The sequence below is a fragment of the Vitis vinifera genome, chromosome 16 (genome assembly GCF_030704535.1).
Source record: "Vitis vinifera cultivar Pinot Noir 40024 chromosome 16, ASM3070453v1".
NCBI lineage: Eukaryota > Viridiplantae > Streptophyta > Magnoliopsida > Vitales > Vitaceae > Vitis > Vitis vinifera.
The window spans coordinates 22543067-22570497 of NC_081820.1; the positions used below are offsets into that span (position 1 = coordinate 22543067).

General features: G+C 31.1%; 3 protein-coding genes across 4 annotated transcripts; all 3 read left to right on the forward strand.

Annotated features, from left to right (window-relative positions):
• The first annotated feature begins 1090 nt into the window (after positions 1-1090).
• LOC100257590 (AP-1 complex subunit sigma-1-like) lies at positions 1091-10955 on the forward strand. The gene is made up of 7 exons (XM_002269215.4): positions 1091-1248; positions 5108-5194; positions 8010-8101; positions 8255-8363; positions 8463-8498; positions 10493-10579; positions 10660-10955. The coding sequence occupies exons 1-7, from the start codon at positions 1246-1248 to the stop codon at positions 10729-10731; spliced, it is 486 nt and encodes a 161-aa protein (XP_002269251.1). The 5' UTR covers positions 1091-1245; the 3' UTR covers positions 10732-10955.
• A 1865-nt stretch (positions 10956-12820) lies between these two features.
• On the forward strand, positions 12821-13627 carry LOC104882197 (putative F-box protein At5g55150). The gene has a single exon (XM_010664417.3). It carries the CDS (start codon positions 12821-12823, stop codon positions 13625-13627), a length of 807 nt encoding a protein of 268 aa, XP_010662719.3.
• Positions 13628-21708: 8081 nt separating this feature from the next.
• Positions 21709-27336, forward strand: LOC100250822 (kinesin-like protein KIN-10C). 2 transcript variants are annotated; one of them, XM_010664415.2, is made up of 17 exons: positions 21709-22082; positions 22450-22615; positions 22719-22919; positions 23027-23210; positions 23331-23536; positions 23640-23875; positions 23972-24014; positions 24234-24299; positions 24387-24434; positions 24531-24587; positions 24718-24799; positions 24882-25177; positions 25253-25299; positions 25996-26017; positions 26108-26176; positions 26308-26346; positions 26997-27336. In XM_010664415.2, exons 1-17 carry the CDS (start codon positions 21874-21876, stop codon positions 27039-27041), a joined length of 2016 nt encoding a protein of 671 aa, XP_010662717.1. In that variant the 5' UTR covers positions 21709-21873; the 3' UTR covers positions 27042-27336. The 2 variants fall into 2 exon arrangements, with proteins under 2 accessions (XP_010662717.1, XP_019081635.1); XM_019226090.2 differs by having other exon boundaries at positions 24246-24299.
• Positions 27337-27431: the final 95 nt, after the last annotated feature.

The following is a 27431-nucleotide window of genomic DNA, read 5'->3' on the forward strand; positions in this document are numbered from 1 at the left end:
TGGTTAGAAATTTATAGATTTGAAAATTATTTAATCTTTATATAATTTATTAATTTTAAATCTATTTCAAAAATTTTAAATGTATTTTAAATTTCAAATCCAAGTTAATTTTTAATTATTTTTAAAAACAAATCAATTTAGGGACTAAATTAACTTGCATCCAATCACTAATCTAATTCAAACATACCAGTTTGATTTAATTTTTTTTTCATCCAATTAATTATTTTCTAAAAAATTGATATTGTCATAATTATTTAGGTTATGTTTGGTCCCGAAAAATATTAAAGACAAAAAATTCTTATAAAAAAAATGATTTTTTCATATTTGGTTTCATTATAAAAAATATAAAATAATATAATATAATTAAATTGGTTAGAAATTTATGAATTTTAAATTATTTAATCTTTATATAATTTATTAATTTTAAATATATTTTTAATTTTCTTTATTTTTTCTTCCCTTCCACTTTTCCTCTGTATTTTCTTTCCGTCTTATTTTTCCTTAATTTTTTTGGGAACCAAACATTACCTTAAGGAATTTGAAACAAAAGAAGCTTTAGACTTCATGAAAACATAATTATTTTAAAAGGAGAATTTATAAATACAAGTCGTCGCAATTTTACTAATTAAAAATATCATAAGATAAAATTATCAAAAAATTCCAAATAATTTTTTAAAAGAATTAAAATTCATCATTTTTATTAATAAATATATGAAAATAAATAAACTTCAAAAATTTTAAATAGAAAATATAAGTTTCTACTCAAAAAAATCCATCATTATGTTTATGAAGTTTAATCCATTTTAATTGCATTGATTTTTTTTATTTAAATTTTTAATATTTTCATAAAATCTAATAGGTTATATTTGTAAATATGGGGGTTATTTTGACCCCTTTAACCAATTAACCCAATCTAATAATCGATATTTTCATAATTTATGAAATTTTAATTTTTACACTTCTCTTAGTAAAAAATAAAATAATATAAATAAAAATTAATCCGCACCCAAACCCAAGCCCCGGCCCCGTGTTGATGGTCAGGGTCACCCGTCCCATTGTCACCCAAAGTACAAGCCTCCCATTTTATAGCACTGGGTAAAGAAGGTGTACTAAAATATTTCAAGTAAATTCCAAGGACCTTTCCGTAAATTCGAAAAACTCCTCCCTGAAACCAAACTCTAGAAACTCGGTGCTTTCTTCCTCCTGCTAATCTCTGCGCATTCCGAATTTGATCCGCTTGAAGCCATGGTAAGCAAGTCCAACCTCCTCTTATTTTCACCTTTACAGTCATCGATTCTCAGCTCCCTAGTAGAATATGTAAAATCTGCGATTGATTGCTTCCACAAGGAACCCTAGACATATATATTTATTTATTTATTTTTAATTATGTTTAGATCTAGAAATTTTGTAATCGAGGCTCGATTTTTCTTTTGGGTTTTGGACTAGAGAAACTAAAATTTCTTATGAACCGAGACTGTAAAATGATGGATTAAAAATTTTAATTTATTTTAATTTCCTCCGTTTTCTCAGTGACCATATAGAGGGCGATCTCTGGTTCTGTTTCACATGTGGAATTTAATGTTTAATTTATGCTTCGATGCGGTTTTCATTTTCTTGGTTACGAAACTATGGCAATTCCGGAGATCCTGGTTTGTTATTTATCATACAATGGATTACATAAAAAGTTCTTAAATATTATAAATAGATTTTTGATATTTCAAAATTTTTTTATAAGTACTTTCAAATATTTTACAAAATTTTCATATGATAATAGTAATGTTACATTTTTATCATTGATTTTCTAAATCTTCCCGACCATGCTCTTGGAGACCCTTTAAGGCCATAAAGGTACTTCTTAAGTTTGCAAACTTTGTTCTTCTAAGACTTGTCACCAAACCAAACCCAGGTGGAGTGTTCGTGTATGTCTCTTCTTTAAGTTGCCATGTAAAAAAACATTCGTCACATCAAACATTCTTGACCCCCACCATTCTCACCATTTCTAGGAAAAACTTGTGACAGCTTATCTTCAATTCCTCCAATCTCCTTTGAAGATAATTGAATGTGAAATATGGTTTCCTTTCAAAGAAAGTAACATCCATGGTAATATATGATCTTTTTATGGGAGGATTGTAGTACTTATATCCCTTTTGAGTGAAGATATCCAAGGAAGACGCAACTAAGGGCTCTTGGATTGAGTTTATCTTTAGATTGCTTGGGAATGCAAATGAAAGATAAACAACCAAATATTTTTGGAAGAAGTGTTTCAATACCTTTAAAGTTAGGAAAAATACTTTGAGAGTATATTAATAGGGTTTGAATTAATACAATTCTTATTTACCTATATATAAAAAATAGGGTTTGAAGTCTAGGACTCGAGAAGGCATTCAATATATTAAGAATGTAGTAGCCAAAATGGCTTCCCCTAATATAATTTGGAGTATTCATTTGAAAAAGTAAAGGCCTAGCTACTTTTGGGAGATGTTTGTTTTTCCTCTTTGTTACCCCATTTTGTTGTGAGGCATTTAAATATGAAGATTGATGCACAGTACCTTCATTTTAGAGATAGGTGACAAGATTAGATTGAAGTATTCTCTCCCATTATTTTACCTTAAGGTATGGATTTTGGTACCAAATTGGGTACAAACCAATTTGTGGAACATTAGGAAAATGGAATTAACTTCTGATTTGGATTTTAGGAGATAGACCCAAGTAATATAGAGTAGTCATTAATGAAGGTAAAAACCATCTAAAACCCAAAATATTTGGAATTCTAGGGAGTCCCTAAACATCCATTTGTATTAAAGTAAAAGGAGAAGTTTCCTTTTTATTTATCATTGGAAAAGGTACATGTTGGTGTTTTGTAAGCTCACAAACCTCACAATGAAAGTCATGGAATTTAGTTTTATCAAACAATGTGGGAGTCATTTTTTCCAAGAGAAGGAAAAGTGGATGTCCCCCTACCATTGTTGCCATAGCCATATTGGATCAACTTTTGAGGGATTGTTGGTGGTAGCAAAAGCTGGTGGAATAGAAGCACCAATCTTCCAAGGTGTAATGAGGTGGTAGAGTCTACCTTTCCTCTCACCATGCCCAATCATCCTCCTTATTATCCTGTCTTGAAAAATGCAATGGGAATAGGTATATGTCACACAATTCAGATCCTTAGTAAATTTTCTGGCAGACAACAGATTACAAGACAATTTGGGAACATGTAACACATATTTCAAGGTCAAGAAAGGAGTAATGGAGGCTATGCCTTGACCAATTATGGAAGAAAAAGTGCCATCAACAACCTTTACTTTTGGCTCACCTGAAAGTATTGTGTAAGTGGAAAAAAAATTGGAGTGACTTATCATATGGTCAGTGGCACTAGAATTTATTATCCAAGCGCTGGATGAGTAATCCTTAGAGGCACTTAAAATTTCAATATTACCCGTTTGGATGAAAGAATGGGAAATAATATTTGTAGTGGGAATTTGTGCATGTGTTTCAAGCTGGCTGAGAAATGTTTTCAGCTTTTTGTAATGCTCCTTGCTAAGCTTCACAAGAAACATCACCGGTTTCAGACATTTTTTAGGAAATTACAAGAAAGTTTCTGGTTTTTGGAAAAAAACAGGAGAGAATCTCAAGGGAATTTATAATAGGAAACTAAGAAACCAACATTTTTTTTTTTTGATAAGTAAATCATAATTGTATTAAAATAGAGGCGAAAAGCTACAAAGCATACAGGGGGTATGCAAAGCAACTAGCACCTCTCAAACAAAAAAGAAAGCCAACAGAGCCTCACCACCCCTTAATTGGAAGCTAACCACTTCAAGAAACCTATAAGGGATAGAGACGCGTCTCCAATATACAATCTAGCCCAGCTCCATAAATTACAAACAAAAAAATTCTTAAGTTTTTGAATATCTAACACTCCCCCCCTAAAAGCTAGTCTATTCCTCTTCTTCCAAACCGTCCAAAAAATACACAACGGTATGGATTTCCATATCTTTTTCCTTTTCTTCCCTACAAAAGAGCCCCTCCAACTAGTTAAAACCTTCTTTACAGTTTCTGGAAAGACCCATTACACACTTGATAACCCAAGGACGATATTCCCCAAGACTCTGACCGCTATACGGTATATAAGAATATGATTTATAGTTTCTTCTTCACACCCACACAGAAAGCAACAATTAGGGAGCTGCCATCCTCTTTTCTGAAGCCTATCAACTAAGAAACCAACATTTGATGTTGGTTTACAAGAAAATTAACAAACTACAGTAATGAAGGTTGTATATGACTGAGCAATGAAGGCTTTATGGATCTTGGCAATGTTGGAGGACCTTCTCTGATGTCATGATGAAAAAAAGTAATCTCCTGTATATCTCATTACATTCTGATCTACAATATATACACAAAAGAAGGTTTGACAAGATTCCTTAAATTAAGCTACATATCAACAAGGATCCCTTAAATTAAACAATCTGATTGCTAGGATCCTACATGGAATTTGCCCTGATTCTTGGTATGGAAATCATGGGTCAACTTCTACAAAAGAAAGAAAAATATATGGCAGGAAAAATAATTGCTGATTTCTTGGGCTAATCTTCTAACAAGGTCCTTTAAGTACATAAGATTATGACTAGGCTTAGAGACCTTTCATCTAGAAATGTATCTAAAATTTGGGATATTCAACATCCTCTTCCTGGCCAAATTGCATGTATAAATTATCTAATCCTTAATGAATACCAGAGCTATTCTCGTACCCAGTTCAATGAAACTAATAAGGTTGGTGAGTGGAGAAGCATATTGGTGGGGGCTCCTCCCCATGTTGACAACATAGCCAAATTTATATCGTTTCTGGCTTTAGTGTTAAAGTCTGAGAATGGGATATGTTTACAGCATAGCCAAATGAATTAGAAGTTCATGCATTTTAATTCTGTGTTTTATTTGTAGTTGCTGCCTCAGTTCATAGTTTTGAATTTATGAATGAACAACCTATGATGCTTGATGAGAATTCCTGTCAATATCTTTTTGAGGGTCTGATCTTACCCTGTTAACCTACCTGTGTTTTCGTAAGATATTTAAATGAATGTAATGTGTTATGCCTCTATGCTTGTTTCAGATTCATTTTGTGCTTCTCATTAGTCGACAAGGAAAAGTGAGGTTGACAAAATGGTATTCACCTTATACTCAAAAGGAAAGAACTAAGGTATGTTTTTGTATTTTTATTTTCAGCAAAATCTAATAGATGATGTCACCTTAGTTGTGCAACTTTTTTGATATGACTTGTTCAACTGGTGAGAATGAGAATATGAAGCAATTATTACTTTTTGTAGCCTTTTCACTTTGTTCTGCCAGTTTTTTTAATTTAATTGTTGTAGATGTTTGTAAGTTTCAAATGTTAAAAAATATTTTTTTATACAATCAGGGTAGTGAATATGTATTTACTATTTAACTAACACAAGTACAGTACAAAACAAGAATTTTCCTTCAAGTATTATACTATTTTTTTTTTTGTACAACCAGGCCAGTTTATATATGCTTTACTATTTAATCACATGAGTATCAACGATTTTCTTTTCCTTTCCATTCTAGGTTTTCCTTTGCTGTCTAAGTCTCTTAAGGGATAGTGAATTGTTATTATGCAGTTGGAACATGATGCTTATTATTTTCTGAAATTTGCTTTAAAAACAGTTAGCTGATGATTTCAAGGACTATGGTCTTGTACATGAACACATTCAAATGTATATGAATAGCGATGAAGGCAATATTATTCACTAGTGGATCTAAGATAGGCTTATTGTGTGTGTGAGTGGCAGGGGTGTTGGGGGGGTTGGTATTCCAAGGGGTGGAAGGTGTTAGCCTTGAAGTTAAGAAGTTTCAGGGTTTCTCCTTCTCAAAGGTTTAAGCAAGTGGCCAAAGGTGCCTACTCTCACATTTTAGGAATGGGGCTTGTGCCCAAGAAGTGTGGGTGAGAGCTGTTAGGGTGGCTCTCCACTTATGGGGACAGGATTCTTTTGAAAAGGTTAGGGACCCTTGTGGGGGACCTATGGCTATGGACAAAGAACACAACCCTTCACGGTACTTTGCAATGGGCTAGAATCCTGGCTAAATCTAATGGGAGATAGCTTTTGGCTACCATTCACGTGGTGGTGGGGCTTTTGAGTTTTTCCATTCATCTGTGGTGGGAAAATCTATCGTGGGTGATTTTGGTCAATCCTAAGAGGAATTGCATAGGACAGGAGGTCAGGGAGGATGTTGTGGGGTCTCCACACCTAGAAGGAGCCTAGTTTTGAATGGAGAGTCCCTTGAAAGGGACAGAGGTTATGTGTTGGATTTGGGGCAAAAGTCTTCCAATGACAAGGCCCCATCACTGGTGATAGCCAATGATTTAGTTCCATGGAGGAGGCATGTTAAGGGCTCTTTAAAAGAATGCAAGGGCAATGGCTATTATGATCTCTAGTGAGAGTTTGGTTATAGATTTCTTGGAGAATCATTCTAGAAATGCAAAGTATACAACCCTAGAATTGTACAGTAGGGAGGTGGCTTCAAGAAATGGTAGTCCCAGTCAAGATTCAATGGGAGATGTGGGCCTCTTGTCTTTCAGGAAATTTGTCTCCTTTAGCAAGTTTTTGGGATTGCTAGTGGATGGTTTTGAGAAGGAAATTGTGACCCTGTTGAGTAAGTTGAATGTCAAAAACGGCTATAGATTGGTGGCTTCAAGTGATAAGAGGAGGCCTTCCTCTTCATCTCTCTTTGATAGGGAGCTATGGACGGTTGGAGTACTCACTTAATTACAGTCAATCAACTGGAGAATAGAGGAGGAGCCGAATGTATGGGTAGATGATGCTGAAGTGGGAAGAGAGAGTTGGAATTTGTTGGAAGTGGGTAGATGATACTGGAATCTGTCTCTTGGTTTATTTTAGGGCTAATGACAACTTCATGAGATAGAGTTTCAAGACTTCAATCGGCTAGTGATAAGAGGTTTGCCTGCAAGAAGGTCGTACGGGACGTGTTGTTTTTCTATTCCTCTAAGGCTTAGTTTTTGTATCGGGTTGTGGTTTTTTACTTCTCTTTTCCCTTTGCTTGCCTTTTGTCACAATTTGTACTCTCCGTATATAATTTGTGCACCTATTCCAAACACCTTTAATATATCTACTTATTTTACCTATAAAAAAACTAATAATAATTTGAAAAATGTAAAATAAAATAGAAATCTTGCTCCCCCTAAAAAAACTAAAAAATATTTATAATTAAATGTTATTGAAGAAATAAATAACTTTTATCTTTTAAGTATTGATATATTATGATTTAAATATATATTTTTTATTTAAAAAATACATTGAAACTTTTGCCAAATTTATTTGATATTCACAATTTTTTATTTTTTTTTATTTTTTTATTTCTTTTCATGCAACTATTGTCCTAATTTGTTTTTCATTAATTTTTAAATATTATATTTAATTATTCACATTAAGAGAATTAGTTTTTACTTTAAACTATAGAAGTTAACATAGTCTAACAGAATACTTTAAATTATAGATTAATTTAATACAAAATTTCATCACTTTCAACCATTATATTTAGTTATTTGAAAAAAAATGAATTATTTTAAGATTTTTTTTACTAAAAAAATTATTAAATTAATTAAAAATTAACTAGTGAGTTTTTTTTTTTTTGTTACTGCTTTAACTCTTCTGAAAAATTCTTTGAATGTTTTTAATATTTTTTTTTATAAAATCATTTCCTTTTTTGTATTTGGGTTTTTTAATTTGATATATTGTGTTTATTCATGATTAAAGAATAAAATTACACAATTTTGGTGAACAATAACAAGGTTATCACTAACTATTTCTGATATTCATCCATGGTTATTATAATGCTTTCCCCCCTTAAGAAAAATTCCTGGCTCTGTCACTGATAGTATTGTTTGATAACTAATCTAGCATAAAGATTTACTGAGAGTGATGTGCATTTCCAAAACTGTCTCAAACTTGAAATGGTACTGCTAACACCTTGTAAAGGTAATTCGAGAGCTCAGTGGCGTAATTCTGACCCGAGGTCCCAAGCTTTGCAACTTCGTGGAGTGGAGGGGATATAAAGTTGTCTACAAAAGGTGTGGGAAGATATTTCATCATCCATTTCGAAGTTCTTGACTGCATTCTTTTTTCACTATGATCATATTTCTACTGTAAACAAAGTGATCATCTTTGGGAAAAGAATATCCATCCTTGAAAATGCATGACTGGTTTACTTCATGTGGATGCAGATATGCGAGCCTGTATTTCTGCATGTGCATTGACCAGGATGACAATGAATTGGAGGTCCTTGAAATAATCCACCATTATGTTGAGATACTGGACCGCTATTTTGGCAGTGTGAGCCTGCTAGTCCTTGAGTTAGTTAAGATTATACATCAGATTTACATGACATCTTAAACTGATTTTTTATGATACTCTTCTCAACTTTCCTATTAGGTCTGTGAGCTGGATTTGATTTTTAATTTCCACAAGGTATGTCTCTTGAATCCACTTTATCTTTACAATTTTCTGATTCAATATTGATGTGGAGCTTCTTGTTTAATAATAGAAAGTTTATGATCTTATGTACACTCATTAAAGAAATGGGCCAAATATCCCTAGATGAAGTTGAATGGAGGAAATGGATTTATAGATCATAGCCAAGTGTCGATCTATATAGGTGTAGTTATATTTTGTGGAGTTGTGCATTTTCATGTTTGTTTCTTGTGCACATTAATCCTTGTCTAATAAATAAATTATGAATTTAGATAGTGTATTTCTTTGATTTTTTCATCACTTCCAAAAATGTGAAAGCTTGTAAAAGAAAATCCAAAATATTTTCCTGAACTCCCAAATCCTTGAAGCTGAAAACCATGTTCCATTACTTTGTCTTGAGATGAGGGATGCAGAAATGGTGCATTATACACTCTGTTCTTCCATTTCCATTTCCCTGATGGAGAAAATTTAGCTTTGGATTTTTCTGTTTCTTGTTCTCCAAAATCAAATTGCAGGATTGGGTTTCTCCTTTTTGCTAACTGCAGAGGTGAGTTCCTTTTTCTGTTTCCTTTTTGCCAACGTGCATTGGATATTCTCCACCTCTATCAACCAAAGTCTGTTTGCTGTTTCCTGAACGTCTCTGGTGTTATTTTTTTTTCTTTTTAAAAAAGGGACTCCATATTCGCTCTTTAATTTATAGGCTTCTTCGAGGTTGGATATTTCTGGGTTTCTTTTGGTCTCCTTTTTTGTGTCAAAAGCAGGTTGTGTTTTTTTTTCCTTGCTTTTTTAAGTTTCTTAGACTAAGAAGTGCTATGTTCTTTTTTTTATTTTTTATTTCCTCCCTACAGGCAAACCAGACAATTTTGTTGGTTTTTTCAGTTCCCTCACATCAAAACACTGCATTATACTTCCTCCCATTTGCTCTAATCTAAGTTAAGACAGTGTTGGGCTTTCTAAGTTTTCTTCACCCAGAATGCAGGTTTTTGTACCTTGGTCTCCAATTGGGTTGGATCTTGTACTTGTTAAATGAGAAATTAATCCTTTGTTGGTCTCCACGGTGCAAACAGAGTTGGGTTTTCTCCATTTCTTTGTCCCCAATGCCAAAATGCAGATATGGGCTTTTAGCATTTCCATGTGTCTGGCATCATAACACAGTGATGGACTTTCTGTCTTTACTGTGTTTTGCCTTTCTTTCTTTCTTTAATTTTATTTATTTATTTAGGTCATGTATCCCTTTAAGGTCAATACACTGCATTGGGTTTTTTTTTGCCCTCTTGAGCTCTTTAGAAAGCATTCTTCAAAACAAATAGAACACATCTAGGACTCCAAGCACCAGCAAGAAGTGAACAAGAAGGTACAATACTATTGATATGTCAAATAAGACCTCTGCTGCTGTTAAAAAAAATGAGGAACAATAGCTCCTGCCAGCCTTTTGATAAGAAATATCAACATTTGCATCCCTATTACCTCAAAGATAGAGAAGCGGTAATATAACAAACAAACCCCCACCCAAAAAGGAAAAAAAAAAAAGAAAAGAAAAAGAAGCTGAAATATAAAGAGAAAAAAGTGTTATTAGAGATACGTAAACAAAATCTTCCTACGTATCTTACAAGTGGATCAGGGAATGTGACTTCTAGCTTCACCATCTCTGCTCCAGAAATCACTAAAAGAAGTATTAAAGATGATAGAGTAGTCTCAGAATTCACAAGTATAATAGCATAATAGTCCAAAGAGGATAATTGCTTACATCTTTACGAAATTTTAAATGAATGTTCAGTTCTGATTTGCTCATTCCATGGAAAAATCGGAATTATTTGTTGGAGGAAATAAATTTCAATCTTTGGGGATGGTATTGCCATTTTCAATAATGGAACATGACTATCAGTATGTTCTACCATTATTGACATTATTATTATTTCTTAACACCATCCTTATTGTTATTATTATTATTAGTATCAGGGATAAAAATTTTCTAACAGAAGACTTGGCAGGCTTATTATATATTGGATGAGCTTTTGATTGCTGGTGAACTTCAAGAGTCAAGCAAGAAGACAGTTGCACGGCTGATAGCTGCACAGGTATGGTTCCTTCCCAGATGCGATTTGCTTACGTACCAACAAAAATGTTGGTGCTGAATGGGCTTGAGTTTTTGTTGCAGGATTCGTTGGTGGAGACTGCTAAAGAGGAGGCCAGTTCAATAAGCAATATAATTGCTCAAGCCACCAAATAAGATCTGTATTTAAATGAGTTGGTCTGTATACTCCCCTGGTTGGCAGTGTTCAATATGATACAATCTCTCATTTTGTTTCTTAAATTCCGTATTCGCTCAAGCCATCATATTTTTTGTTGTAAAAAATAAAAAATTGTTTTCTATTTTTAAAAACAAAATACTATTTTTGTTTCTGGTTCTCAAATACATTTTTCTACCTAGTAGTAGAAAATTGTTCCTATAAACAATTGTCTAACATGGTCTTAATTTCTTTTTTATTTTATGGAAAGTGTGGTCCTAATAAGTGACACATGGTTTTGGATTCGAATCATGTCATTGATGATACCTTAAATTTACTAAATGCTAGTTGTTGCAGGGTGGTGAGTACTCTAAAATTTGGATTCCCTTGGAGAGTCTTAAGGGTTTTCCCATGGAAGGTTCTTTGGTTATCAAAAAAAAAAAAAAAATTGATTTTATGAGCACCTTTCCTAAAATTAATCCATGTAATGATCATCCAAGCCAAAGAAAGCTACCAACAATGGGGTCCTTATGACATTGATGAGGATGTTATGGAATCATACTACCAACAGTGGGGTCTTTATGACATTGATGTATTCAACTTAGAAGACAGAAAAATCGCACACGATAGCATATTGACTCCCTTCTCAGAGGTTCATGCCATCTTCAATTTGGATTTTACCAACATTTATGTGAAGTCATGCATTTGTCTATACCCTGTTTGGTTGCTCTGTTCCAAGTTTAGTTAATTTTATTATATGGGTAATGCCTTTAAATTCAAAATAACATTTTTCTTCCATCCCAACCATTGGTTTTATTATCTAATCTTCATATATATATATATATATATATATATATATAAGTTAAAATCATTACAATGAGTTTGAAGTTAATTTTTAATTTTTTTCTTCTTTCATATTTCCTTGGAACCAAACATAACATATTGATTTTATATTGTACGTGATTTACACATCCAATTTATGCAATCTTTGACGTCTTGATAAGAACCAAACACGATGTTGAGAACTAGAGAGTTATGACAAAAATATAAAACATATGAAGCCTTTTATCCTTTGGCCAATCTTAATTTTATTTGTTTTTATTTTTTCTTTTATAAAATGAAAAAATAAAAAATATTGAATTTATAAAAAAATAATAATAATTAGAGCAAAAAAATATTAATACATAAATTGTCAAAATAAAAATTTACATATATAAAAAAAGTTAAACAAAAATTAATAGATGTTAAAAAGTGGCTCATATTAACAAGTAGAAACCGAATTTTAAAACTTTCCCTCCCTCGGTAGATTTTTTTTTTTTTTAAACAGGATTTTATATTGACAAGAGTTCTAATTGAGATATATTTTGGTAGCCCACAATCCCAAGCCAATTACAATATTATATATTGCATTAAAGCTAGGGTTTTGAGAACCATTGCATTAAAGCCTAGGGTTTTGTGGTTCCATTACACCTTAATCAAAGCCAAAACATCTTCTTCTGATTCTTCCAGCTTATTAAGAAAGTTGTTATGGCTTTAGGTTGGGAATCGCTTCCAGAGGCCCTTTTGGATTCAATATTAGATAATCTAGTCCCCATTGCAGACTGTATCAGGTTCAGTGCAGTTTGCAGGGCATGGCGATGCGTTGCGGTCGAGAATTTCCGGCGGATACGTAGAAGCAGTAGATATGGTCATCTTCAACAACAGCAACTTCCATTACTGATGCTTCCCGCCAAAAACAGCAGGAGGCAGAGGCGCAGTTTATACAGTGTGACCCAGACAAGGGTTTTTGATTTCCAGTTACCTGTTCCTTATAACGTGAGGTTTTGCGGTTCTTCCCATGGGTGGTTGATTGTGGTGGATGATGCTTTCAAGGTAACCTTATTCAACCCATTCTCTGGTGAAATCATCAATCTTCCTCCTATTAGGAGATTAGCATTCGAAAAGCGATTTCGAGAAGAAATCAGTGAAATAATCTCTAAAGGAGAGGAATATGAAAGACAACTGAGAGAAGAATATGGTGAAGAAGTAAATATCGAAGATGAAGAAGAAGAAGACGACGACGAAGAAGAAGAAGAAGATGTGGAAGAGTACATGGAAGAGGAGGAAGATGGTGGAGAAGATGACGTGAAGGAAGAAGCCATTGAGGGCCGTAGTGAGTATTCCATTCTAAAGGGTGTATTGTCCGCAGATCCTAGTGTAAATCCAAAGGAATATGTGCTGATGGTCATATATGGTTTAGAGCAGCGGCTAGCATTCATCAAACCAGACGATAAAGAGTGGACTTATCTTGACGGTAGAACTTGTTGCTTTGAGGATCATGACAAAACAGATTCCCCTCCTCCTGTCAGCCTGCTATGGCATATGACTGACATTATTTTCTACAAGCAACGATTCTATGCCCTCTATTGCATGGGTCAACTTTTATCTTGCCATATCGATACCAGTACTGGTTTCAAAGTGAAGAAGATAACTCCACAGGATGGTTTGGGTCCTACCTTTGGTAAGGCGTATTTGGTTGAGTCCCTTGAAGGAGGAGACATCTTGAGGGTTTTAAGAAGATATGGTAAGAACAAAATGACTACTGGGTTTAAGATTTATAGACTAGCGGATGGTTATGGAGATCCGGAGTGGACTGAAGTAAAGAGCTTAGGTGACTTTGCCTTGTTCTTGGGAGAGAATCATTCTATTTCGGTTTCAGCTTCTGATTACCCTGGATGTGAACCAAATTCCATATACTTTTGTGGGGATCATATTCGCTGCTCGCATAGGAGACGGAAGGATCCTTATGATATTGGTGTATTCAACTTAGAAAATGGAAGAGTTGTAGAGAGTTACAGGGGAGATGCTATACAGTGGTCAATGCCACCACCCATTTGGATTTTGCCAACATTCATGTGAAGCCAATTCAGCATATCAGTTGTTTCCTAGGCAGACATGGACGTTACAATCTAATTTCATCTATTTATATATTATTGTTTTATGTGATATTGCATGATGCTTGATACGAGTAACTTCAAGATGAGATCTTGGCTAAATAAATTTTTTTATTACTCTTTCACTATCATAGCATGGTACCGAAAAGTTGATTTTTGTTACTTGACTAACGAACCGTGAATTAGTAATTTTTTTGGTTCAATGATTGATCCGGTTTTTAGAACATTTATTTGACCCTCCATCAAAAGTGTCATGTGGGGCTTAGAGTCGCATAACTTACCTTGTGACTCTCAGTACTACACAAGTTGTTTTTGTGTATTTCAATTAATTATATGTTGATTAGGAGTAAGGTGGAGTAGAAAAATCAATCTAATCTAATTAAAACTAATCAAATTAATTTATCTTTTGATCTATTTGTCTCCTAACCAATAACAACATATAAGACAATTCTATTCAATATTTGATGTGGTTTTTTTTCATTATTATTAGATTATGATCAAATTAATTTTTAAATGCATTTATTATATTTTGGACTAAAAAAATTTAAATATATTTTAAACTCAAATTCAACTTGTTTTCAATAACTTCAAAAAATAGATTTGACTTAAGGCCAAAATTAATTTACATCCAACCAACTATGTAAATTGAACCAAACCGACCTTGAATAAGTTTTTGGTTTGATTCGATTTATTCATCACTAAAAGATTGATTTGGCTTTTTTTTTTCTCAAAAAAAGGGTTTAAATCACATCTTTCTAGGGCTAAAAAATTGATATGAGAGCCAAAATTTTATGTGGAGTTGTTATCATTTTCATATTTTATAAGTAGTTAAAGATATCATTATAATTGTTCATCACACTTAGGAAATTTAAATAATTCATACTTTATAAGCATTTCATAATACCATCATAATTATTCAAGGAATTTGAAACAAACAAGTTTTAGACTTGTTTCAATTGGAAATTAATAACAATAATTATTTTAATTCTTTCCCAATACTAATTTTTCTATTCTAATCTTTTATTTTTTATTTTTTTTAAAAAAAATTTCCTCAATTTTTACATTTAGATACAATCTAGAAATTGTCTTTTTTTAGTTCAAATTTTCTCAAATTCCCCTTCTTTTAGGTAATAAATTCTAATATAAATATTTGTAATAGTATTCCTATGTTATATTAGGAGATAAAATACACACCTAAATTTTTTTATATTTAATATAAAAAAATTTCATCTTTTAGGGTTTTAAAATGGGATGTATTGAGGTCCTAATTCCTACTTTATTTTATAAAATATTTTTTTTTTAAATATTGAATTTATGAAGAACCTATAAAAAAAAATCGAGCAAAAAAAATATTAATATTGTAATTGTCATAGTCAAAATTTATATGGAAAAAGAAAAAAAATTAAACTAAAATTAATTAATACATGATAATTTAGGTGCTAAAATTATTTATAAATACTAAAGCAATAAGAATTAAATTGAGGAAAAAAAAAAAGACAAATACAAAGTAACTTTAAATTTTAATAAGGAAAATAAATTTAGAAAAATTTAGTTTTTTGGGACTATTTTTTTAACTTTAGTTGTTTTTATCTTGGAGTATTATGAATGATTTTTAACCAATAAGTAGGTGATTTATTTTAGTGGTGTTAATTTATTACAATAAGTGAATGAATTGAGGGTATTTTTGATTGAAAGTATAAATGTTTGAAAAACTAATGAGAATTAGAATGAGATTGTCTATCAAAAGTGATAAGATTTTTTTAGTAATATATGATTATGATGGAAGGAAAAAGGAGACGTCTAGATAATAAAAGTTTACTAGTTTAGATTTCCAAATACAAATCGAGGTTGGATTAATAAAAGCAGGATTTATACATTCCTAATTATTTACCCACTTCCTCTTCTTCTATTGGATTGTGAAGTTTAAATCAGTTTTATTACGTTTTGTTCAGGGTGTCAGAAGTAAAGCTATTTAGTCAACTCGTAGGGATCGAGTTTTTAATTGAGAGGTTTTTTTAGAGTTTTACCATTGTAACCCTTTTCATTCTTGTTATTAATAGATTGTTGAATGCTAGTATACTTCACGTACATAGGAATGACATTGATCGTCGAACCACATTAAAAATATCATGTTCTTTATTTTTTTTGTTTGTATGATTTGGTTAACATCTTTTTCATCCTTGAAAATTAACTACAACTTCTCGTTCAAACAACTCCCAAACAGGCTTTTACATTTGGTATTAGAATATATGGTCCCCATTAATGGGCATATCAAGTTTAGCACCATGTGCAACCAACGGAGATTTGAAGTCTAAGCCTATATTTGGTTTCATAAAAAATAGATTTAAAATTAATAAATTATTTTTAATTATTATTTTAAATTCATTTAACTTATTTTAAGTCTTCAATTAAAGATCAAATAATTTAAATATATATAAAATTTTAATTATACTTGATTTTCTTCTATATTTTCTCATAACACAACTAAGAGAAAATGACTTTTTTTAGTATTTTCTTCTTTCTTTAATACCTTTCTGAAGCCTAACATAAGGTTTAAAAAACTAACCAAGAGAATAAGATACTAGATTATAAGGATTGCAAATTAAAATTAATTAAAACATAATAATTGAAAAAAAGAAGTGTTAGAAAGTATGATTCTATTTTTTTTAATAAATAAAAAATTCATTAATACTTTCCTAATAAAAAAATATTCTTATAAAAGAGTTTATAATGGAAATATTTCCTTTTTATGAATTGACATATATAATTAGTTTGGTTTTTTTTTTTCTCAAAAAAGAGTTTAAATCACACCTTTCTATGGCTAAAAAATTGTTATTAGAGCCAAAATTTTATGTGGAGTTATCATTTTCATATTTTATAAGTAGTTAAGGATACCATTATAATTGTTCATCACACTTAGGAAATTTAAATAATTCATACTTTATAAGCATTTCATAATACCATCACAATTATTCAAGGAATTTGAAACAAACAAGTTTTAGACTTGTTTCAATTGGAAATTAATAACAATAATTATTTTAATTCTTTCCCAATACTAATTTTTCTATTCTAATCTTTTATTTTTTTTTTAAAAAAGTTTTTTTTCCTTTAATTTTTACTTTTAGATACAATCTAGAAATTGTCTTTTTTTAGTTTAAATTTTCTCAAATTCCCCTTCTTTTAAGTAATAAATTCTAATATAAATATTTGTAATAGTATTCCTATGTTATATTAGGAGATAAAATACACACCTAAATTTTTTTATATTTAATATAAAAAAATTTCATCTTTTAGGTTTTAAAAAAGGGATATATTGAGGTCCTATTTCCTACTTTATTTTATAAAATATTCTCTCTTTTTTTAAATATTGAATTTATGAAGAACCTATATAAAAAAAATCAAGCAAAAAAATATTAATATTGTAATTGTCATAGTCAAAATTTATATGGAAAAGAAAAAAAAAACAAAAATTAATTAATACATGATAATTTAGGTGCTAAAATTATTTATAAATACTAAAGCAATGAGAATTAAATTAAGAAAAAAAAGAGACAAATATAAAGTAACTTTAAATTTTAATAAGGAAAATAAATTTAGAAAAATTTAGTTTTTTGGGACTATGTTTTTAACTTAAGTTGTTTTTATCTTGGAGGATTATGAATGATTTTTAACGAATAAGTAGGTGATTTATTTTATTGGTGTTAAGTTATTACAATAAGCGAATTGAGGGTAGAATTGATTGAAAGTATAAATGTTTGAAAAACTAATGAGAATTAGAATGAGATTGTATATCAAAAATGATAAGATTTTTTAGTAAGATACAATTATGATTGAAGGAAAAGGTGACGTCTAGATAATAAAAGTTTACTAGTTTAGGTTTCTAATACAAATCGAGGTTGGATTAATAAAAGTAGGATTTATACATTCCAAATTATTTACCCACTTCCTCTTATTCCATTGGATTGTGAAACTTAAATCATTTTTATTACGTTTTACTCGGGGTATGTCAAGTTATTTAGTCAACTCATAGGGATCGAGTTTCTAATTGATAGGTATTTTTAGAGTTTCAATATTGTAACCCTTCTTATTCCTTTTATTAATAAATTGTTGAATGCTAGTACACTTCGTGTACATAGGAATGACATTGATTGTTGAACCACATTAAAAATATCATGTTCTTTATTTTTTGTTTGTATGATTTAGTTAAATCTTTTTCATCCTTGAAAATAGACTACAACTTCCGAGATAGGCTTTTACATTTGATATTAGAATATATAGTCCCCATTAATGGGCATATCAAGTTTAGCACCTTGTGCAACTAAAGGAAATTTGAAGTCTAAGCCTTGGTTTCATAAAAAATAGATTTAAAGTTAATAAATTATTTTTAATTATTATTTTAAATTTATTTAAATTATTTTAAGTCTTCAATTAAAGATTAAATTATTTAAAAATATTTAAAATTTTAATTATATTTTATTTTCTTCTATATTTTCTCATAATACAACTAAGGTGGTGTTTGTTTTTTTACTTAATTATAAATAGAACCTTAATGCTTAATAGTATTAAATATTAGGTTGTTTGTTTTTGTAGTATTTTATTTCTATTAAGTATTAAAAAGTAAAAAAAATCAATATGTTATTTTTTCTATTTAGAAAAAGCTACATATTTTGGCTTTTTCTATTTAGTAAAAAGTTTATAATAAGTCATGAAAAAGTAGAAAAACAAACAACCTAAATTATAAAACTAAATTGCTTTCAGCAAAAAACCAAAAAAACAAACACCACCTAAGAGAAAATAACTTTTTTTTAGTATCTTTTTCCTTTCTTTAATCCTTTTTCGAAACCTAACATAAGGTTTAAAAAACTAACCAGAGAATGAGATACTAGATTATAAGGATTGCAAATTAAAACATAATAATTGAAAAAAAGAAGTGTTAGAAAGTATGATTCTATTTTTTTAATAAATAAAAAATTCATTAATACTTTCCTAATAAAAAAATATTCTTATAAAAGAGTTTATAATGGAAATATTTCCTTTTTATGAATTGACAATTATATAATTAGTTTTTTATATGAAATCTAATTAAAAAGAATGTATATCTATGGTAAGAGATTTTGAAAAAATAAATAAATATAAATATAAAATAACAATAAATTTTAATAAGGAAAATAATTTATTTTATTAGGAAGAAGTTTACCTATTTAGGTTTGGAGTTGGATTAATAAGTAGTATCTCGTCTTCACTTCTTCATCCTAGTCTTCTTCTTCATCTTTGGAGAAACGAGTATGGCTTCAGTTTCTGGTTGGGGACAACTCCCGGACGGGCTTTTATACTCAATACTAGAGTATATGGTCCCCATTGATGAGCGTGTCAAGTTCAGCGCCGTGTGCCGCCGATGGAGAAGAGTTGCATGGGAGCATTGCCGTGAGCATACAAGCACACCTCCATTAGTCCTGGTTCCCACTCCAGATAACAGCGAGCGAAGGCGTAGTTTGTACAACGTCACCCGCAAAACCCTATGTCAATCCCAGTTATCGGACGAAGAAGATTCAGAGGAAGATGATTCGGACGAAGGAGATGATCAAAACGAAGAAGATTCGGAGAAAGAATATAGCGAATCGGACAAAGAAGATTGGAAAGAAGGAGAGGAGGAGGAGGAGGAGGAAGAAGAGATCATTGATTCAGCAGAAAGGGAGGCTTTTGAACGAGCTAGAGGGAAGGCTGTTGTACGAGTTGAAGAGAAGAGGAAGAGAGAAACCGTGACCGATTTTTCCATCCAGAAGGGGGTGCTATTTATGGATCCTGAACTAAATCCAGACGACTACGTGCTCATGGTCATATATGGTTCTGAGGAAAGACTAGCCTTCATTAAATAAGGAGATAAAGATTTATGATGGTGATTGATAAAAAATGAGTGATCAACTTATTTGATTGCCATTTTTGCATCATTGAATAATTTATTAATTTTTAATCTATTTTTTATTTTTATTCACTTTTATTTTATTTTGTGTGTTTCTTCAAATTTTTCGGAATTTAATATAATCTATTGGTTTTATGTTATATGATCTACACAATTCGAATGTATGCAAACTTTGGCGTCTCTTAAATTTTTTTTAAATATCTTAAACCAAGCTAAGAAGAGATTTAGACTTTGTTTGCTAATTGTGTTTGAAAACGGTTTTTTATTACCTAGGAAAAAAACAAAAAAACACATTTCGGAATCAAAAATTAGAAAAACAGTGTTTTGTTCTTGAAAATAAAAAATTAAGGTATTTTTAGTTGTTTTCAATCATTTTTGGATTATTTAAAAAAAAAATCATACAAATATGGAGAATGATTAAAAATAAAGCACTTCATATAAACGATATTTTTAAAACATATTTAAAAACATACAAAATAAATTAAAAACATTGACATTCCAAACTAAGAGTGTGTTGGCAATGAATCTAAGAAGTATTTTAAGTTTTTTTTAATACTTAAAATTTTTTATCTTTAAAGTATTAGAAAGAATAAAAACACTTTGTAAAATCACTACCAAAAACACTATAACTTTTGTTCTCCAAAACATTATAAAACAATTTTTTAAAATTATTTTCGATAACACTTCTCAAACAGAGCCTTCAATGGGTCATGCTTATAAAATTGAAAATTAAGTATCAAAAAGCCTTAAGATATGTTTGTTTTCTTGTCTTCAATAACCAAAAAAAAAAAAACATGTTTACAACTTTTTAATAAATACAATTTTTGTTCTTAAAAAAAAAAAGAATATGTTTTAAGAATATATTTTAGTTATTTGTAGTTGTTTTTACTTGTATTTTTAAGGTTATTTAAAAAAAATTATACAAGAACATAGTTTAGTTATTTTTAATTATTTTTACTTGTTTTTTTTGCGTTATTTTAAAAAATAATCATACGAATATAGAGAATGGTCGAAAATAAAACATTATAGATAAATTTTATTTTAAAAAAAAATAAAATATAGAAAATAGGTAACAACATTTTAAACTCTAAATAGACTTTTGTTTTAAAAAACATTATATAATAATTCTTAAAAACATTTTTTAAAACTGTTTTTAAAAAATAGTTCCCTTGATGTTTGTTTGGTTCTTGTTTTCTAAAACCTTGATGTTTGTTTGATTCTTGTTTTCTATTTAATTACTTTATATAAGATACAATAACTCGTCAAAACATATTTTATAAAAACTAACAGACCACCAACAACAAATGTTGTTACCACAATTGCACCAACAACAGAAGGCTGTTGCAGAACTCAAGAACCATGCAAGTAGTTAGAGTATGGTAACGTAGTTTGTTACAGTAGAAAATATAATAAGCAGAGTAGAGAACCTCTCCATGATATGTAATTTTCTTCCTCTTAATATACAGAAACTAGTGTTTCATCTTCTTGATACAAACTTTCAAAAACTACGGCATAATAAAATTTTAACTATCTCAAATTTTAAACTTTAAGTTAAATTATATTTAAGTCGTTGACTTAAAATTTATTACTTAATTTTTACTTAAAGTTGTTTGATAAAATTAATTTAAAATTTATTAAAAATCATCAAATTAGCATATTCATCCTCATAAATAGGACAAAAAAGATCAAGCAACAAGAAAGGTTGTGAAGTAGCAAAAAATATCATGGAACTAATTAAGGTAAATGAGAATAAAAATATAAAATAAAGATGTGCACTTAAAAATAAGTTAATTGTTTTTACTTATTACTTAAAGTTGACTTTTTACTTTAAGTCACTAAATATACTTAACACTTTAAATTTTTAATTTGATTTATCAAACACCCACATAATATCTCGTGGATATTATATGACACCGTTATTTTATTATCACTTCTATTTTCTAGAAATATAACAATTATTTTTTAACTATCATTTATTTAAAAAAAAAAAATCAAATTTATTATAAAATAATCTTTTAATATTCAATTAAATATTTGCCTGCTTCTAATTTCGAACCTATTGACCCCATTATCATAATTTGAGAACACAAATATGGAAAGTTAATGGCACGGAAAATTTGCTTAAAAGGGAGCGTTTGGCCCGCCAGAAGGTAGATTTGAAAACCAAAAACCTAACGGCTACTTCCCCGAAACTTGAACCTCTCTCCATCTCCTTCTGTCGTACGCTTCACATCCTCTCTCACAAACCGCTCTTCCCACCTTCTCTGCATCTAACGTCTTCACAGCCATCTATGGCTTCAATTTCATCAAATTATGTCAAAGCCGATTCGAGTTCGTGGAACCCAAGTCGGAAAATTCGGATAGTCGGGAAAATCAGGGGTTTTACAGATCTTGAATCTCAATCCTCTACTGGGTTCTCAGGGCCGTGGATTTCGGTTGGCAAGCCTAATGGAGAATTCTCTGAGAGTGTGACTCTGTCCTTCGGAGACCACCCCACCAGGTATTCCACTTTTGTGTTTTAATGATGATTGTTTCTTGGGAATTCAAATGACTGAGATTTTTTAACTTCAAGAACGTGAATTTTTCTGATTTTTCAATTTCTTGTTTTTCTTTAAGTTGTTTCTTGTTTAGCTTGAAAAAGGCTTTTGCTTTCCTGTAAGCCCCATTTGAATTTTTATTTTTTTTTCAATGAGCTAAAATCTAGCATTTGCATAGGATTAGGGTTTATGTTGTTTCAAGACTTGTGTTCTAGGTTAGCCTAGGTTTAATTCATTTGGATTGGATGTTGAGTTTTTCTTAGTATTTCCTCTGTTTTCCCACCAACCAAAGATTTAGGGATATAAAGATTACTTCCTTTTTGTTTGCAGTCGCAAGGAATCTTATGAGATAGATTATTGCTATGCACAAGATGAAGACAATGGCCTAATCTTCTCAAGAGAGATCAAACCTATGATTTCAAGGGTTTGCAATGGTCACACTGCATCTGTTATTGCATATGGAGCTAGAGGTAGTGGAAAGACATACACAATTCAGGTGAGTTTTTTGTTGTATCTTATTGTTCTTGTTGTGTTCTTGATTTTTATTAACACAGGAAATTCCACAAGAAGTTGCTTAATAAATTGTTACATGTTTGAAGGGTTCTGATGAGAAACCGGGTTTAGCAGCACTAGCCATGACTGAACTTCTACAGATGGCTGGGGAAATTGGGAAATCAGTTTCTATATCTTCCTTTGAGGTTTACCAAGACCATGTTTATGATCTCTTGGATCCAAAACGGCCACCGGTTTTGGTATTGGAGGACGCTCAAGGCAAAATTCAACTTAAAGGGCTTTCTCAGGCATGTTTTATAGTGTGTTCATATATTTAAGAAAACTACAAGGATTGGTTTTTGTTGAAAATTTTCTGTGACATTTCTTTTCTTTCATGCTTTTTGGTTTATTTTAGGCTCCTGTGAACTCCATTTCAGAATTCTACAGATTATATTTTAATGGGTTTGGTTCACGTAAACCAGCTCAGAAGATACCAACCGAACTCCCTCGTAGGAGCCACAAGGGCTTAATGGTATATGTGTCATCTCAGAACTCGGAAACTAACCTCGTGGGCAAAATGAATTTTGTCGATTTGGCAGGTTCTAGCCTATTATCTGCATCCTTAATATGCATATATCTTCTTTAGCAAATTCCTGTTATGATAGTATAAATTGTTTTTAATTTTTATTTTATCTCTTTGTTGATGCCAAATTTTTCAGGTTATGAGGACACCAGAAAGAAGAGTGTTGATGGTCCCAACCTTATGGAGAATACAAAAATTAACAAGTCCTTATATGCCTTGCAGAATGTTGTTTATGCTTTGAGTGTCAATGAAAGCCATGTTCCATACCGAGAAAGCAAACTAACTCGCATGTTGCAGGATTCCTTTGGAGGGATGAACCAAATTTTGATGGTTACTTGCTTGGTAAGGCTTATGCTGTTTTTACTCTTTAGTTTATGAGGTTTTCTAGTTTTTGGTTTGTTGAACATCTTTTCAGTTGTTGTAACATTTAATCTCTTTGATGTAGAATCCATCTTTTTGCCAAGACACCATTTACTCTGTAAGTTTAGCTTCTCGGTCATATCAACGGGCTTTTACAAATTCCACAAAGAAAATCAAAAGTTCAGCAAAACCAACAGGCCTTTCTGCATTGAAGAATGGAAAACCCACTGGTGTTTCTTCTACTGTGAAGAAACAAACCAGCTCCCAAGTGCATTTCTCTGATAAGAAAGCCAATTTTACAGATTCTATAGTGAAAGGAAGGTATGTACTCGAGGTTATACATACCTCACATTGAACCAAAATATAAATTTCATTTTTGTATGCAAATGAAATTTTGTTTCTTTTTTTCATTTGAAGGAAACTATTCAAGGAAGCAAATCATTCTATCAGTTCTGAGAAGGTACCTGATCTATTACTTTGTGAAATATCAAGTAGTCACTTTTGTTCTTTACCTTAGCAACCCCATCCCAAAAATGAAAATAAACAACCTAAATGCATATGAAATCATAGATGACCTTTTGTGCGACAAATATACTTTATTTCTGGAAAATTGTACAGCAATGGATTTGGAAATAATGTTCTGTTATGTGGTTTTCCAACCTTCAATAAGGCCTTTTAGAATTCAATGCAGGCAGATTCCTCATCAAGCATTGCTTCAGTTATTGAACCTTCTTTACAGGAAGAGGTACAGTAGTGGAGAAATTCTTAATTTGGTAAATTGAAATATTACTAGAGAAACCTTTCTGAGTGGCAATACCATCATTATTTGTAGGTGAAGTCCATTTCAGATGTCTCTTTAGCCACAGTACCTTCAGAAGAGGTAAGATTGGTTCCAATTTTTGCTAGTATTACAATTTTGTAACAGTGTGAGTTAAGTTTATTTATGATTAAATTTGTTTGTAATAAAAAAATGCAGGAAAATTCATTATCAGTTGCTGTTACAGATACAGAACCTGTTTTTGTAGAAGAAAAGGTAATGAACTATTCAGTGTGAATACCAATGGGATTAAGACAAGATCACAACCATAAGGTTTAACCAATTTGAACAATTTTAACAATTGGAAGAACTCTTCATAATAATTTTTTTGTTTTCTTCTTTGGAGGTTTCTGCATACCATGATAATGACAATCATCCTGAAGTTACTTCTGGGAATAGCAGCACGACATTGGCTTTGATTGAAGAAGGTAGATAGCCTCTGAAGCTGGAAACTCATTGACAAAAATAAGGATATGCTTACATAATTTTATTTTTCATTTTAAATCACAGGTCACCATATAATAGAAGAAAAAGAGAACAAAAGCTTATTTGCAAATGGAAATGGATCGCCACCACTAAGTGCCAGATTACGAGAACTATCGAATAACCTGAAATCTCTGTACTCTTCAACTCCAGTATGCATAAAGCTCCCTGAGAATGATACTTCCTCCACTAACCAAGCTTCTGCTTTGGTGGAACCAAAAACTCCGGCCGTCGAAAAAAAATTGAGAGGGAATGATAAATGGGAGGTTGCAAACATTAGTAGTCCTTGGGAAGCACTCCACATGCACAGTTCTAGAATGAAGGTATGTCAATTGCATTCTCCTTCTGTATTTTGATACCAAACTCTTATCAATTTCAACTTTGTTTGATTACTGCAGAAGTCACTTGTTGAAGAAACCCTCAAGTTTTTGAACAGTGCTAACAAGTGAGTAACTGCTTCTTCTTTAGTTACATTGATTATCACTTCCAACCATGCCTGTAACAATTGTTGTTTACATATATGCTTCTTTGTATTAATCATCAGTATTTTAGCTTTTGGATCTCAATCTATTCTCCATCTTTTTTTTTTACTTTATGTGATTTTTATGTACCATCAATATTTTAGCTTTTTGGTCGAAGGGGTTCTTTCCTTTATCTATTCTAATTTCTATTTTCTAGTCTCCTGTCCTCAGAACTGAACCAATCTTCTTAAATCATCGTCCATGGAGTAAAAAGCCTTCTCTAGTTCTCTTATCTAGGAACCTGACCCACTAATCACTAGGAGAGATGTTGAGAAAAGCTGCTATACCTATTTAACCTATGAATTTACAAAAATCATTAATCCATAAGACTTTTTACAAATGAAATTGGCGATCTATTTTTCAATCATGCACTGTTGTTTTTGCTAAAATTTGCAAGTTCTAGGACTAGCATAGTCAAATCTTGTTAAAATACACTTCACTTTAACACATTTCCAATGTCCAATCTTAATGTCAAGATGTATTTCCATAAGGCGGGTAATCCTAATTATAATCTCACAACAACGATCTTAAGCAATAAAATTAGCTTTCATATTTGTATTATTTGTTTCACCTCCACCCTTAATAAGCTAATGTTGTTCCTTTTTTTCTGTTATTCAAAGGGAGGAGTTGAAAGGACTAAAGGTGAGAATTTCTTTTAATATTTCAATATCAATGTAGTTTCCTACTCTTACATTCATCTGTTGGAAGTCCTGAGTTTTTGTATTTGTGCAGGGTATTGGAGAGAAAAGATCTACATACATTCTCGAACTTCGTCAAGAATCCCCTGAACCTTTCAAGAGTGTAAGCTCTTTTTATGAGAAAATAAGAATATTTTGTGGAAAACAATGTTTTTTCAGTTGCCTTTTTGTTTACATTAGTCTTTTTCCTATATTTCTTTGATTTATATTTTAACCAATATTTTGGTTTGACAGCTGGATGACTTAAAAGACATTGGTCTTTCAGAAAAGCAGGTATTTTTTTTTCTATCTTCTGCACTACTTTATTTTTCAATCTTTCTAAAACTATGCTTGGTCCTTAGAAAGTTTGAAGGAAAGAAAATAGAGATAAAAATATAAGGAAAATGTAAGGGGGAAAAAAAATTCATGCTTGGAAAAAGTTAATGAAAAGAAAAATTATTGAGAATGCATTTTCTCTGAAAAGAAGGGGGTGGAGTCCAAAAGGTTTTCCTCAATAATTTTTCTAGCAGGTTGAATTTGACCAAATGCTAACCATAGCCAATCCTAATGGATGAATAGTAAGCCATAACTAGTTAAACATACCTTTGTTTCAAGGTGGCCGACCCAAGTGTTGTTAGGTTTTTGGGTTGGGGTACAAATCTTGGATATCCAGTTGCTTATACTGACCAGCTTTGGTGATATAAGGTTGTCTCATAAACCGCAACCCAAATACAGATCCCTTTACTATGCCCATGAATGCATAGACCTAGCTTGTCACTGGTCAGACAGTTTGGCTTGGTTCCTATATCAAGCATTTATGGTCATGCTGGAATTATTTTTTAAGAGATGATATGATTTTGAATTTGTTTGACCGAATTATGATTGTAATTGTGGGTAACATTCAATGGAAACTAGCACTCTGATTGTTTTGCTTCTTTGTACAGATAAAAGGAATGATGAAGAAGGTAGTTGAAGAGGTTTTGAACTAGCCTGATTCAGAATCAACTACGGTCAGCGTTGTTGAAGATTTTCTGTGCCAGAAAACTCACCACGGCAACATGAAGTTGCCATGTGAATCCTTTGAAGTATATGTCAACTGGTGGACTTAGCCTTCTATGTATACCTTGTACTTTAAAGTATGACAACAATGTACTCTGCCAATCTGCTTGATTTTGTTTCTTCATTTTTTTTTTCTTTTTGGAATCAGATGCTTCATTTGGTATGTAAACTATGATTACATTGAGAATCTTTGTTTATTAGTCAATGCATCTATGGTTTGAATAACCCTGCAGTGTTGAAATGTTCGAATGATTTTATTTTTTCTGTATTGAACTGTTTCTCCTATTTTCACATAGAAATGATGTTTCTGAAATTGCTAT